General features: G+C 44.2%; 1 protein-coding gene across 1 annotated transcript in view; it reads left to right on the top strand.

Annotated features, from left to right (window-relative positions):
* uvrag (UV radiation resistance associated gene) overlaps nt 1-15,484 on the top strand; it is a 73,194-nt gene that overhangs the window by 49,440 nt on the left and 8,270 nt on the right. The window contains exon 14 of the mRNA XM_040181941.2: nt 14,647-14,738. Coding sequence (XP_040037875.2) covers nt 14,647-14,738 — 92 coding nt within the window. The remainder of the gene's footprint in view (nt 1-14,646; nt 14,739-15,484) is intronic.

The following is a 15,484-nucleotide window of genomic DNA, read 5'->3' as shown; positions in this document are numbered from 1 at the left end:
GTGTGGAACAATGAACTGTTCATAGACGGTAAAATAACCAAACATTAATTAACTTTAAATTTACAATTAATTACCAGTGGTTATTATAAAGTGTTACCCTGTACGACAGCTAATCTTTCTAAAGCTGCATCGGTTTTCTTTTTATAAATTGGCTGTTGAAGGAGAGTCGGTTTCTACTTTAACCTTCAATTCAACAGTGGCCTTTTTCCAGCTCATTAGAGAGTTAGAAACCACACGTTCAACCTCACACTCTTTGCCTCATGCTGAATTAATGGGCCAATCCACATAGTTGGCTACCAACAGCGTGTTGTAGGCCACACTCGACCGCACAATAGCTATTTGTTTCCTGTTCATCAGCCTGTTTCTGCCGCTCTCTTCGAACCCTGAGTGTATTTGGTTCTTTCAGAATTTAAGTCAATTTTTTTTCTTTATATTATTTAAGAGTTGTTCACACATAAAGTAGAGCTTGTGAATATCATAGGTTGTTGTCATTTGACTCCTACAGGAATCTCGTGCCAATTTAAATGAAAGGGAATGGTATGTAGTGTGTTTGTTATATTACAGTATGTGTATTGTCTGGCTGTAGCACATGATGGCTGGACAGGAAGTGTAGCACATTAATCTAATCACTGTCCTCATGGGTCTACAAGTTAAGAGCCGTGAGCTGTTATTATTAAGCATAAAGTAGAGCGGGTTGAACTCTGGACAGCACTCAGTCTGAGGACTTAAACTCCTATCCGCCAGTATAATCACAGATTACACCATTTTATCTGATTTAAAAACTAAACAGCAAGCCCTCCACATGTTGTGGTGTTTTTCGGGTAAGATCAACTATTGTGTATAGTAAATTGGGCTGGATTCAAAGCTGCACTGCAAACTTGAACGTTTTTCACACTACAGGGTCACAAATGAACAAACCCAGACGAGCGGAGAATGCCCGAGCTCTCCGAGGTGAATCGAACCCGGCTTTTACTCCTAAATGTACCGGGGAAGCATTCAATTTCAGAATTAGACCCAATGAAACAGAAATCCGAGGGTTCCTGTTGTCTAACTGTTTATGTGAAAGTTTTCTGCTCTTTAATTTGTACCCCTTTCTAGAGAAATGTTATAGCTATCTTCATTGTGCCAGACATACGTCTTGGTTTTACTGCACTATTTTACTTCAGTCTAACGTGTGACTGGAGATAGTGAATTTAATGGCGTCATTACCCTTATTTCCTTTTTGATCGTATACTAGCAATTAACCATCTTCAAATCATTTTTTCGTGATGTTTTATATAAAGTGTGGTGCACACAATTACAACCCCGAACACAGACTGGCCAATCGGGACTTTGTGAGTGACTGTGGGAGAGTCGCTCTATTCTTCCAGGGCTCAGCTGTAGCTGATCCGTCAGCTTCCAACTAGGCTGTCTGCTAATAACCTCATATGTTTGTAACCTTACCCTGATGGCTGTGTGGCACTCACACATTTACACAGACGCTTACAAAACTGTAATTCCTTTTAGAAATTCTCCATGTCATGTGTGCATACATGCACACTCAACAAACATACACACTATATTGCTTGTGATACGCAAAGCTTAATCCTTCAACTTGAGGAAATATGACAGAATCTCTCCTTCTAATCTATACTTGCATCCTCACCGAGCTAAAACTCAGAGCAGTTTGGTGCTGCATGTTTTTTGCTGGTAGAAAAGCTGCAGGACGCGTATGGAAATCCCTTTTTGACTGTGAAATATTGTAAGCCTCAGCTAATCTGGGGCTCCGTGGTTATTATTTTGATAATCGCTTACCAAACATGGTCGTTTTTGTTTCATCAAGGTTGCATCCATACCTGACGAATGGTCTCTATGAAGCAGGCATGTGGTTTAATAACGGTGCTTGCCAGATGCAAACGTTTGCTACTTTTATGTCTTGGGGAATTGTGGGGCATAACCAGAGTAAATCCCAATTCGTAGATCATCCATTCTTCATTTCTTGCTGTGGCCCACTCACACTTGGGACTTGTTAACGTAACTGCAGACGTTTGGATAAGTAGCTCTCGTCAGCCGTCACTTTAAAAGCAACCGGTTTGGAAAGTGAGTGACAGGGACAGATGAAGTGGAATCCACACAATATGGCAGCCCAGGCTCTCCCTGTGACCTCCAATCCGGCGGTAATACTAATAAAAAAAATCTCTGTCGTAAAGCCATCCACAAAATAAGTAGGAAGCAAAGAAAATATAATGCGGCCATTCACAAGCAGTGTAAGGGGGGGACATTGTGGCCAGCACGAAGCCGGGATAGGCACCTGCCCACAAACCTTATATTCATCCTTCTCTTTGGCCTACTATTTTCCTTGGGGCCTTGTGGAAACACAACATGCACATAAAAAAAGATTTCCCTTGTAAAAGACCACAACACTTTTATTCCAAATAGTAAAATGAGCGTGATCACACTCTAAATTAAAATAATGTTTAACAACTATATTTGGCAGCTTTTCTTTTTTTAAAGCAGGCGCACTACAAACAGGGCAACGTTTTTTGCCTCCGTTTCAGAAGCACTTTTCTCCATTTCTGTATCTTTCTACGCTGAGGGGAAGACCGTAGACCGAGTCTGGGCCGTCGTCCAGCGCATGCAGTCACACAACTTGACCCCTTCACCGTTCGCCCTTCAACGTCCGCGGCGTCCCTCAAGAATGCGCTGCGCATTGTTTGACTGTAAAGCTACAGACTGGTGAATTAGCACGTACTCTCCGTGCTCCAGGAGGCCGTGGGGAGGAGCTGCCGCAGAGGATTGATTGAGGACGGCCTCGCATGCCAGCCCTGCTAACAGGAAGTTGACCCCTGTGTTGTGACTTCACAAACAGGGGTCAGCCCCTGGGTGAGTTTCAGGTTACTTACCAGCAATAGCCCGGCTCCGGTGACACAATGATGATGATGGTGGTACGGGGGAGCATTGGCCCCGAGGACCGGGGCGTCCCTCAAGGACGGAGGTTCGTCCATGAGGTGTCACTGTAGCACGCAACGCTCCCTGATCTCGTCTGCATGCTGACCGGCACGCAGACTAAATAACCACCTCACGAAGGGATTTAAGACCGTAGGCATGGCGCTACCTGCCTCCCACCCTCCCCTCTGATTGGGGTCAGAGGATTCTGACTTTGGTCTCTTGTCATCGGCCCCTTTTAACTGAATTTCCTATTCATCTCCCACAGCCTTTCCCGTAATTATGTAAATCTGTTGACTGATATTTGGCGGCAATACGATACGCAGCAAAGTGTAATGGCGACAGAAGAATCTGGTCTGAATTATTGGGCTGCGTTTGAATCGGACCTGGGTATCACACCTGTATTGCATTACCACAGTGCGGTAGGGGACGGAGTGGAGCGCAAATGTGAGTGGAGTTAAAGGAGGTTAAATGAAGTGGGAGAAAACCTCCTGTAGAGTAAGCAATATTAAAAACAGTTTTATTAAACGCTTGTTTGAAATGGCAACAGAGACAGGAAGCGCAAAGAATATTACATTTCTGTTGTTGAGGAAGTGCGTGAATATGTAGCACCGACCACGCGGCCGGGCAGTTCCCATGGACACGCGCATGTCGAGTGGGCTTTGGTTCATAAGCATCTTACAGTGATAAGGCCAATGCTAACGTCAATAACTTAGTCAAACACCATAATCTTCAGCACATACCACTCCACTATCTGCGATTTAATCATCCAGAGGTGTGGATATGTGTGTGAGAGTGAACGGCTTTGGGGCCCCTGCACTTCCAGAGAGGACTGTGCACGTTGCTGCTTTGTCATGAATTTCCCTGCAGTGTCCCGGCCTGTAGCACAAAGTCATCGCAGAGGTTTGGCTTGGAAAGCTAACCAGCATTGTGACCACATGAGATGATGATTGGAAATGTTACATGTTGTATGCTGTAGATCAGTGACGGGCCTCTTGTCAGTTGAGCTTCGAGAACGTCAAGAAAGTCCATGTGACTCTTCGGACTCATCGGCAGTAAATCTTTTTTTAAAGCGCATAAGTCGCGTCTTGTTCTCAGTAATGGCAGAGGCCTTGAAAGTTCATATTTAATTCTGTTAGTTAATTGTTAATGTATTGTAATTTCAGTCGAATGGGGATTGCATTTTGCCCTCTTGCGTAATTGTTGTCTTCTGTGGCATTTGCAGCCCGTGTTGCTGTTGCCTAGTTTCACATTTGAACCCGATTTCCTACGTCATCAACCACAAGCTCCCGAGTTCCATTTAATGTTGCCATTAGATGAAGTATTAACCCATGACTTTCATTGAAGACGGAGGAAGTCTTGACGCGTCTCCTTCATCCGCTGACAACAGTTTTTATCCGAGTGAATGAAAGGTTAATAATTTTCTCTTATGCAGGAGGTTGTCATCAGTTATTCTTCCGTATCGTCTGCGTTGACACATTAATGGAATTGACGAGCAGTTAATCAGCCAGTCTTCATTCAGTGCTTGAAATGTGACGATGAACTGACAGACTCTGTTTGACTTCCATCCAGTCGGTGCAAACACACGGTAGTCTTGTGTGCCTGGCGGACTTTATCAGTGACTTTATCGCACAATCCCTGGAGCTTAAGGGGCCCTACAAAGTTTGTTGTGTTGGAGGGTTACTTGGTCTGAACATTTTAATGAAAATACACTCCCCACCGAAGAAGTAATAATGTGATTCTTTCCTGATCCTTCTTTTCTCCTTCTCTCTGCCCTTTGGAACATTTGAAGCAGAGTCATTTGGAGAAAACAATAATTTCTCCGCCCCAATTGGCCCTTATCATTACGTTAGTGTCCACATTCCAGTCCAGTAAAGCAAGTGAAAATATCCTATATAATATAAAATGAAAATTTGGACTCCAAATTTCACATGGGAAATCAAGAAATACCTTTTTGCGAGCCGTGGTTGAGACAAACGGGGGATTCCTCCCACGATGAATATGTGGGAAGATAGTTTCTGCGGTAAGCAAACGCCAGTGGTGTTTATGGATCCAGATTCCCAGTTTGGCTTGGAGACCGAATAATGATGACTGTGGCACGTATTCAAGGCCAGAAAACTGCTCAGAGTTTAAGAGAAGCAAGTTTCTGTTGCGAATGAATTTTATGACTCCAGTCAGACTCAAACAACTTCTCTGCCCGGCTCTGTATATTTATTGAGACACATGAAAGGCTGTGGTGATTAATCAAGTTGCATTTCATATTCCACACCGCAGCACATGATTGTTGGGGTTTTATGCCGCTATTGCACCATGTGAGGCTTCACCTACCAGCGTTCGGTTCAGAGCTGTAAAGAAAGAGGTCAGCGAACTTCACGGAGGACACAGCTCTGAATACACAGCAAGGGGCGACCAGCGAGGAGCAGTGAGACTGAGGTTCTCATTCTCACGTTCCTGTTCTCCTGGGAAACGTATTTACAATCATTCTTTCACTTCACTTCGCGGCTTCCATCGGCAGCCAGTCCATTTCAGCCGTTTTTTTGTATGCGTCCTCGTCAACATTTCACTGTAACTTATTTAGTGGATGAGTGAAGGCCGTACGGAGCCAGTTTCATTATGTGGCCGCAGTAAACCAGATGGGCGGAATGATTAGAGCGCCGCACTGTAGCCAACATAATCAACCATCACAAATCCACCAGTGAGCTAGAAAGAGCTTCTTGGGGAATATTAATGAAAAAAGACAAAACAAAAGAATTATGAAGAAGATGCTGATAATAACAGGAAGTGCATCAGATAAACTTTTTTTCCGAAAAAGTCCTTTATGGAGGCCTCGGCTGTATTTTATTTTTATTTTTTTATCCTAAATCCCCACGAGGCATTGGCTGCATGTCCCTGTATGTATACATGTATGTGTGTATGGAGGTTTTCAACCTTTGTGAAGCATGTTTTTAAAAAAATGGTTTCAGGTTGTGGTTTTTTGATACATAAGCATTTTTATTAGGGTATTTCTTATCATGGAAAAACAAACAAACAAAAAGTAAACAAAAACAAGTGAGAATCACGGCGGACATAACATAAAACCATAGCACTACACCATAGCATCGTGATGACACGACTACACACTTAATACTCTTACAACACACCAACAATGTTGTCAGTCAAGCAAGTCCACCTTGTGTTTCATTCAACTGACAGATTTCTTTCTCCTGTTCTGGTCAGAACATTTCTTAGTCTTTGGTCTAGGATTATATGCATCGCATCTTGGTTAAGTGTAGTGGTTTTACTTTTAAAGATAATAAAAACAGGCGACTAGATAGGGCAGGTCATCTGTCCAGTCCATTGCTCTGCCATATATTGGATCCACCTTGCCCACTTTGCTGTATATGCACCACCTCCACCTCCTCTTAATGTCAGAAGGAAAGTCAATTTTTCCACGTTGTGAATTGCTTTAACAATTGCGGTCCAGTTTTCTAGAGAAAGTGGCCTGTAGCCATTTACGGGTAATTGCTTGTTTTGCTGCTATTGTTAATATTTTCAAGAGGTCTGTCATTTCCCTTTATTCTGGTAGATTGCCTCAATACAGTGACTTGCATGTGCCCAAGGATATGGGCAGCAGATATTTTCCAAGAATATTTGTATCCTGCATACATATACGGTGGTGTTTTGCTCTTTCTTCCACACAACTTCTTCAGCACAGTTGGTTTATTGTAGATAAGTACGTCTTCATTTTTTGGGGAAGATAAAGGTTCTTCCTGCCAAATTCAGGCCAGTACATGGAACAGGAGGTAGAAAAAGCAGTTTCCCATTGCTGATTGTGTATTTTTTCTTCTAATTTTTTCTCCCATCCCTCCTTAATATATATATCGTATTCGTTCCTACATCCTTTGTATTTCACTGGTAAACTTTTGAAATCACTGATTTGAAGCCTCCTTGACATACACTTACTGTTAATTGGGTTATTTCATTAGGTTCTATTGTTACCTGTTTATTAATTTCTTTTAAATAGTACTCCTGTACATAAAAAAACAATCATACTTTTCCAAGTTGTATTGTTTCTTCTATATGTCAAACATTTCCTTTTCTTGAGTTTTCTTGATTAGTTCCACAGATTGAAATGTTTTCAGCATCAAACAAGTATGTAGGGTAAATGTGACTGAGGTTTGGGTTATCACGGTAAGATAACATTCTTATTTGGGCAGATTGTAAATAATAAAAAATATATAGTGTCAATCAGCGGATTCAGATTGATTCAAATCTCATATTTTCAAGTTTCAAATCTTTTTTTCACTTTTGGCCCAGGTGTTTTTTTTCTTTGTTTGTTTTTAATGTAATAGTTCTGTCCATTTGTTCATGGCTTTAGTAATATTTAGGATTTGCTTGCTTCCTATTTGTCACTTTGTTTTTCCACGGCGAGGTGAGAAATCAACAATAATTCATTGTTTTGTTTCCCACGTCAAAGCAATACTCGAGCATCGCTGGGGTAAAATAAATATACTGTACAACACAAAAACGTGTGAGGCCACAAACAATAACGCCAATGCTGTAATTTTTCTTGACAAGTCAAACTGTTTATTGAAACGTCAAAACAATGGATCAAATAGACACTCTCTGCATCTGTAAATACTGCTCCGATGGACGTCAAAACCGCCCATATCAGCCCGCTGAGAGGAACGGGTTGTTTACTCCTTCATAGTCGCCTTCCAAAAGTTAGCAACAACAGATCTGCTGGCAGAAATCCTCGAGTTTTCAGAGCCGGAACAAAAAATTTGAGATAATTGGATCGATGTGCCACTGTGTCATAGGGAAACAGATGGCCTTAATGACAGGCTTAAAACAGGAACATACACACGCTGATTTAATGAGCGTAAAACTCCACCTGCCGCCATCAGGGACATTCGGACGTTTGGTGTGAAAGCAAACCAATCATCGGAGTTAATGGCTCCTTAAGCGTAAGCCTGAAAAATACTCACGAGCCATGTGTGGGGTTTGTAGGTTTAATGCTGCAGCCAAACGGCTCCACGGGACACCTTGGATGCTGCACAAAAAAAATACATGCATTCACAAGCCAAGAAACCGTTGGCTATTGAAGATTTTAATTCATTTCTCCCTTGAAGTTACATGTATTCAAATGAACCAATTGACTGATGGCCCATACACATTCCCCCCCGTTGCAGTCTGAATAGCATCGACTGGAACGTTAGCTTATGGGACGGTCCGTTTGGCTGTAACGTTGCCAGCGGATTGACTGACCACCTCTTTGTTCGGGCGTGCAGGTCTCTGGAACAGTGTTAGCTTTGGCTCAATAATTAACAGCTGAGCAGACTCGGTAGAACTTCCTGGCCGGATGGGTAGAAATAACGGGACAAGCGCGTCAGGAACCGTTTCATTACACTGTATCGGATGAGTCCCCACCGACCCCCATAATTTGTTGCGCCATGTTTTATTAGGCCAGGGAATCGCTCAGCTCTTATAATATTATTTGTTTTTACAGCTTGTTTTTTTTCCCTCTCTGGTATGTAAGCTGTTCTTGAATCATGTCGTTTAACCAGAAGAGGCACAGCCCCTGAAATATTGTCGGTGGCAGGTTATCTCCCACAGCTCCACTACATGTGAGTTCTATGTGTGTCCAGGGACTTGTGTCTGTATCAACCTCGCCCTCTGCTGAAGTATCCGGCCCCACGGTCTAACCAGAGGGACAGTGTGGGGGGAGGAACACCTGGTTATCCCGTCTGTAACAAGCTGTCAGAGGACCTAATGAGCTCCCTGATTATCCCCACCAGGGACGACGCAAACGCACCCTGTAAAATAAGCTATTCTATTTTTACCCCAGTGGGCAAAAGCCCGCTGATTGTAAACCACAGGGTGATACTCCGTGATGCCGGTCAGACATGCACAGGATACTGCAGGGTTTGATTCGTGAGACACATGAAACGCTTGTTGATGAGAATGCCCTGCGTGCCAGTCATTGACACTTACCGGGGGGAATTGTTATGATGGACGCTGCTTTTCTATTTATTTATTTATTTTACTTGTGCCCTTCCTCCTACGCCGCGTCATTGCCAATCAACCTCAAAGTGATCTGTAGCCCGCCCACATTCGCAGGCCTGATATGAGGCTGATTAGCATTGACAAACCCGGGGAAACAGCAGAACATGGCATCAGCAGGGCCGTGTTTGTTTGGCCTCTGCACAGAGCTTGGGGGCAAACAAGGATTTTTTTTTTGCCAAATGATGGGTGGCACGTAGTGTAAACGGACTGGTTCCCCGCCGCCTAGTCAGCTTAAATGTGTTTACTGCGGTTGAGGCTCCGGCGGATTGGCAGACCAGGACTGTATACACCGCTGTGTTCTTCGGAGTATTAATTTACCTTTGAAACCCTGAAATCCCACTCCGCTCATCCTCTAAACTCTCACTCGGGCTCATACCAAACGTTTGCAGTCATTCCCGCTGATTGCTTCACACAGCGATCTTGTAGAATAGCAGAACAGGGAAGGGAGTGTCCAGACGTAGAGGTGTGAGCGGTGAATGGGGGAAGACCTGGTCGGATCTGTTTCACAATGTCATCATGCGAAAGGGTCTCAACCCCCCCCGTCTGCCAACTCCTATCATCTTTCAGCCTCTCTCAATGGGCCCTGAGAATTTCTCACCATGATCTGGTTAGCCCCATTACAAAGAAGCCTGTGGCCAGCAGCTTGGAAGCAGTCTTCCTGTACACATAAGCACGAGCCAGCATTCATCACGGTGACGTATGGAAGGGAAACGAGGAATGACAAGCTGTCTCAGGTGGATCCATTCGGAGCCATTTGTGTGATCTGGTCTGAAGCTGTTGAATTACGACTCCTGCAGAGGTTGTCTCTCGTTGCCGTGTTTGCAAAAGATTTCTCACCTCACTGGATGGCTAGCTCAGAAGTTACAGCGTAAACCACTTAGTGATCACGGATAGAGTGATCAAAGAGCTGGTGACAATCATTCCTATACAAAGAGTTTAAACAATTTGGTCCTAAAAGACAGCTAACGGTGTTCATTTACATACAGTGCATCCGGAAAGGATTCACAGCGCTTCACTTTTTCCACATTGTTATGTTACAGCCTTATTCCAAAATGGATTAAATTTATTATTTTCCTCAACATTCTACACACAACAACCCATAATGACAAAACTGTGAAAACTGTTTTTTGCAAATCTGTTAAAGAACGAAAACATAACATGTACATAAGTATTCACAGCCTTTGCTCAATACTTTGTTGAAGCACCTTTGGCAGCAATTACAGCCTCAAGTCTTCTTGGGTATGATTCCACAAGTGTGGCACACCTACTTCTGGGCAGTTTCTCCCATTCTTCTTTGCAGAACCTCTCGCTGTTCCGTCAGGTTGGATGGGGAGCGTCGGTGCACAGCCATTTTCAGATCTGGGTTCAAGTCAGGGCTCTGGCTGGGCCACTCAAGGACATTCACAGAGTTGTGCCGAAGCCACTCCTTTGTTATCTTGGCTGTGTGCTTCGGGTCGTTGTCCTGTTGGAAGATAAACCGTCGCCCCAGTCTGAGGTCCAGAGCGCTTTGGAGCATGTTTTCATCGAGGATGTCTCTGTACATTGCTGCATTCATCTTTCCCTCAATTCTGACTAGTCTCCCAGTTCCTCCCGCTGAAAAACATCCCCACAGCATGATGCTGCCACCACCATGCTTCACTGTAGGGATGGTGTTGACCAGGTGATGAGCAGTGCCTGGAGTCCTCCAGACATGACGCTTGGCATTCAGGCCAAAGTGTTCAATCTTTGTTTCATCAGAGAATTTTGTTTCTCATGGTCTGAGAGTCCTCCAGGCGGGCTCTCATGTGCTTTTTACTGAGGAGTGGCTTCCGTCTGGCCGCTCTACCAAACCGGCCTGATTTGTGGAGTGCTGCAGAGATGGTTGTCCTTCTGGAAGGTTCTCCTCTCTTCATAGAACAACACTGGAGCTCTGTCAGAGTGACCATTGGGTTCCTGGTCACCTCCCTGACTAAGGCCCTTCTCCCCCGATCGCTCAGTCTGGCTGGGCGGCCAGCTCTAGGAAGAGTCCTGGTGGTTCCAAACTTCTTCCATTTCCGGATGATGGAGGCCACTGTGCTCATTGGGACTTTCAATGCTGCAGAAATCTTTCTGTACCCTTCGCCAGATCTGTGCCTCGATACAATTCTGTCTCGGAGGTCTACAGATAATTCCTTGGACTTCATGGCTTGGTTTATGCTCTGATATGCACTGTCAACTGTGATACCTTACATAGACAGGTGTGTGCCTTTCTCAATCATGTCCAATCAACTGAATTTAGCACAGGTGGACTCCAATCAAGTTGTAGAAACTTCTCGAGAATGATCAGTGGAAACAGGATACACCTGAGCTAAATTTTGAGTGTCATGGCAAAGGCTCTGACTACTTATGTACATGTTATGTTTTCGTTATTTTTAACAGATTTGCAAAAATTTGCAAAAAACAGTTTTCACTTTGTCATTATGGGTTGTTGTGTGTAGAATGTTGAGGAAAATAATGAATTTAATCAATTTTGGAATAAGGCTGTAACACAACAAAATGTGGAAAAAGTGAAGCGCTGTGAATACTTTCCGGGTGCACTGTACATCACAACATATGGAAAACACTTTCAAAGCAATGGCCCGGCTCACGTTATTTTTTTTATTTTTTTCGTCTTTTACTTCTGTAATACTTTGCCTTGAGTTTTATAATTAACCGTTAATAGGGATACATTCAATTCCAAGTCTCAGCTTCTAGTCCCTTTGTGTGAAAGAAATAGTTGTTTTCCACCTCATGTGAATCACATCACATTACCTCATATCCGCTCCAACACACTCCCAATGGCCACTGCTACAGTGGATGTACCCTCTCTACCGTGTTTCCACCCTGCATGCAAGATTATTGATATTAATGGAGTCTGGCAGGCTGAGGGCTGCACTACCCCAAACTGTGTGCATATGTTTAACAAAAGTCATCGCAGAGACACCTGCACCGCTGCCAACCAGACACTTAGCTCAGGTGTTGCAGGTCCCAACTGGCAGAGATTTGGCATGAGCCCGAGTGGGGGGCACATGTTACCAGTTCGTCTGCGTCAGCATGACACAGGCCTTTATTCTAATTCATCATAAAGAGTCCTGAACTTGTATTATTTAAATCCCCTATATTAATGAAGTCGATGATGACTGCTGTCCCATCACTCTGCATCACTCTGCTGTCTTCACCCATATTCATTTTGGATGTATGCTGCAGGCTCGGTAACATCTTTTCTCATAAGTGAAACAATAGGAGGTACACTCTCTCTCTGCCTCCCATGCACACTCTCTCTCAGACATACAGCCGTGTAATGTGACATGGGGTTTCCTGTCAGACACACACACTGTGGGGAATTACACACGTATTGTGGCACAAGGCGAGTAATGGAATTCATATATATACGTTTTGTTTCGCCTTCCCAGTGGGAATCAGATGAAAAGGCATACAGCATGTCCAGTAAACGCTGTTTACCTTTGCTGAAGCCATAATATTTAAGCTCTGCTTATATCTGGTTCCCAATTTCTGAATCATACTTTTTAGAGCGTAACCTTGAGATATGCTTGAGATTGGGATTTTCCTTTTTTTGCATATAGCCACAAAACAAGCACCCCACACCCACTCCTACTCCAGCGTAGTATTGCTCTCCTCTTTTTCAAAACTGTTATTGATCTTTATCATTGAGGGCGACCTCGATGGTTTACGCTGGACCATTCCATCCCCATCTGGTATTTCATGTCGACACTCATCTGAGCTCCTTCTGATGAAATCCTCCTCCGATACTGTCACGACTGTCCATTTTAGGGCAGGGCACGCCCACACACAAACATACACACACGCAGATACACTGGAAAATTGATACAGTCGTGGTAAACACTTTGGCACTTGTCAAAACTGAATTATTACTGGCGCGGTTCTGGAATAAGAAAATGTGCCACGGCCTTTTTCCCCCCAATCACAGCCTCCAGCTGACCCCCCTAAACCAGAACCAGGCCAAATGCAGGGAGGAGAGCCAGAGTGGAAGCTACGCAAACACACCAGGACCACCACCCAGCCTGCTTCTGACTATCTGATCTCCAGTCGCAGGAGGATAAGATGGATAGGCAGGTCACATCTTCAGACACCTGGCTCCAACCTTCATACTGGTGGTACGAGAAGAGAGGGTCTCTGTGTTCACATCAACATTGCTTGGTGCAAGTATTGGAAGTTGACATCCAATGTGAAGATGTTGATCTCTACAGAGAATAGTCTTTGTTGCGGTTTCTTACGTTCCCCCTGAAGCACTGCAGGAATGCACTTTTTGTTTTGTCATGTTTTCATTGCACAAAATGGGCTACTACTGCATCTTGTTGTTCATCCACATGTTTCACAATGACATTTTATAATACTTGAACCCTACATGTCGCGCACACACCGCACTGTAGATTTATTCCAGTTTGCTCCTCATTCTGGCAGCTTTTCAGATGTTGAGCACAAGATAGACACGCACGCACATGTTTCCTTTGAGTGCTCCATCTTATGCCACACCTCACGCTATTAGTGCAGCCTTACCAGAGCCTCTACAGCACAACTCTGAATAAATATCACGGAAATTACCACAAGGAAACGGGTATTGATGCGTTTTGAGGGCTTCTGATACCCCGAAAACCATTTGTCTCGCCCTAAACTGTTACTCTAAAAACAGGGAAATGTCACCTTTGCCCCTCAGAGCCTCAAAGATGTATTTCTCTAATTCCTTTTCTATCATGTCACTCATTCATTATGTGCTCTTGCACAGAGAAGCCGTTATCCCTGGTGAGTGATGTGTCGGAGTCGTGTGCGCTGAATCTCTTCATCAGAAGTGTGTGTTAAAAAGAAAAGCAAGCCGAGTGGTTGCTGTGGTTCCTGAGTGGAAACAAAACAGATGTCAGCTAGCGTGCGTGTGTGCGTGTGTGTGTGTGCGCGTGCGTGTCAGACAGACAGACAGAGGGGCCTTAGAAATAGACACAGGGCGCGCCGCGTGATGCTCCTCTGCTGTTCAGTAATATAGGTTAAATAAACTCCACGGGACAAGAGCTGCCTCGCTGTGACATCGCTCAACTGTTGGAGGAGATATTTCTGGCACAGAGAGCTGGTGTTTCAAGGTGGCCTTGTTGATTTTTTTTCTTTTTTTTTTTTCTTCACTTCATTTGATAGTCGTGATGATCGTCATAAAATAAAGCCCTTTGGTACAAGGGAGGGAACATTCAAGGCCCAAACTTGGATGTGGATTCACAGCCGAGCGAGGGAGCGATCATGGGAGAATGTACCAGCGTTTCTCTCTCTCTCTTTCTGCACCATTTCGTCCAGATGTTTTAACAGCCAGTTTTGTTTTTCCTTTTTTTCGCAACCCGCAGCTCATCCCCTGTCTTTCCACACACCTTACATATTAGTGTGCACGCCTGTTATCAGGGAAGGATGCCCATTGTGTGTCCTCATGAGTAATGGTCCGATGTGGGGGGGAGTAGAAACGTGTCATGGCAAAAGAATGTCTGCTTTAGACCTATTTCTTTCATCTCTGAGCGCCGCCCTAACACAGAGAATGTGCAAACTGTCCGTGTGATTGGCTGCAGCGCCAGCCTGCCGCACATTATATGAATTGAGCTGAAGGAGGCAGCACGCAGGAGGTTGTTTGAGGTTAATGACACGCTGTGTGTTCTCTTTGCCTTGCAGCTGAGATATCAACACGGCCTGACCACCCCGGACCTGCAGCAGACGCTGCCCAACCTGAAGAACTTTCTGGAGCACGGCCTGCTGGTCCGATGGTAAGAATCAAAATGACACTTTACCCCTCAAATGTTTCCTCAGAGGTCGCTGCAGCCAGAAAAATGTACAGTGGTTTTGCGAAGCACGATCGATCATGTGTGTTAAGTCTCTTTCTCTAAAAACTGCGCATCACTTCGTCCTGTAGTCTTATTGCCAACCACATAAACAACAATCACTTGCCAACACACAATGGCACCAACCGCGACAAAGACAAATATAAAAAAGACACGAACGATGAAACAAGGGTTTTCACAAGCGAGACAGATATAAATCTCAGCGCGTATTACAAGCGTAACCCCATTTCAATATTTTTAAAAAGGCTTATTTGAATATTTGAAGCCCTTTCAAACTAGTACAGTTGGGCTTTTCTTTGGGCGGGATACATTTTATAAAAAAGGTGCTCATCTTCTTAAACTCGGACACAAAATTCTCCCATTAAAGGGATAGTATAGTGGGGATGTAGGAAGTGCTCCGTGGTCAGAGTATGCAGATGGAATGAGTAGAAACTGACACAAGTAACAGCGCACGAGCAAAGCACTGTTGGGCTGTTGACACAAACATCAGTGTGTGTGTGTATACGCTACATTTAGAACTTTAGAACTTTGGAACTTTACCCACTTCACCATGTCCTCAAACAACCTTTTCCAATGTGGACCGGAAGCTGTTATCTGCTAACTCTTTTCAAAGCCACAAGACACCCTGGACATAACCAGTAGTCGCTGGTCTACCGCGGCCTCCTTCGATG

Source organism: Gasterosteus aculeatus, chromosome 7 (assembly GCF_964276395.1).
Source record: "Gasterosteus aculeatus chromosome 7, fGasAcu3.hap1.1, whole genome shotgun sequence".
In the NCBI taxonomy this organism is placed as follows: domain Eukaryota; kingdom Metazoa; phylum Chordata; class Actinopteri; order Perciformes; family Gasterosteidae; genus Gasterosteus; species Gasterosteus aculeatus.
This window is presented reverse-complemented; position numbering and strand designations above follow the sequence as displayed.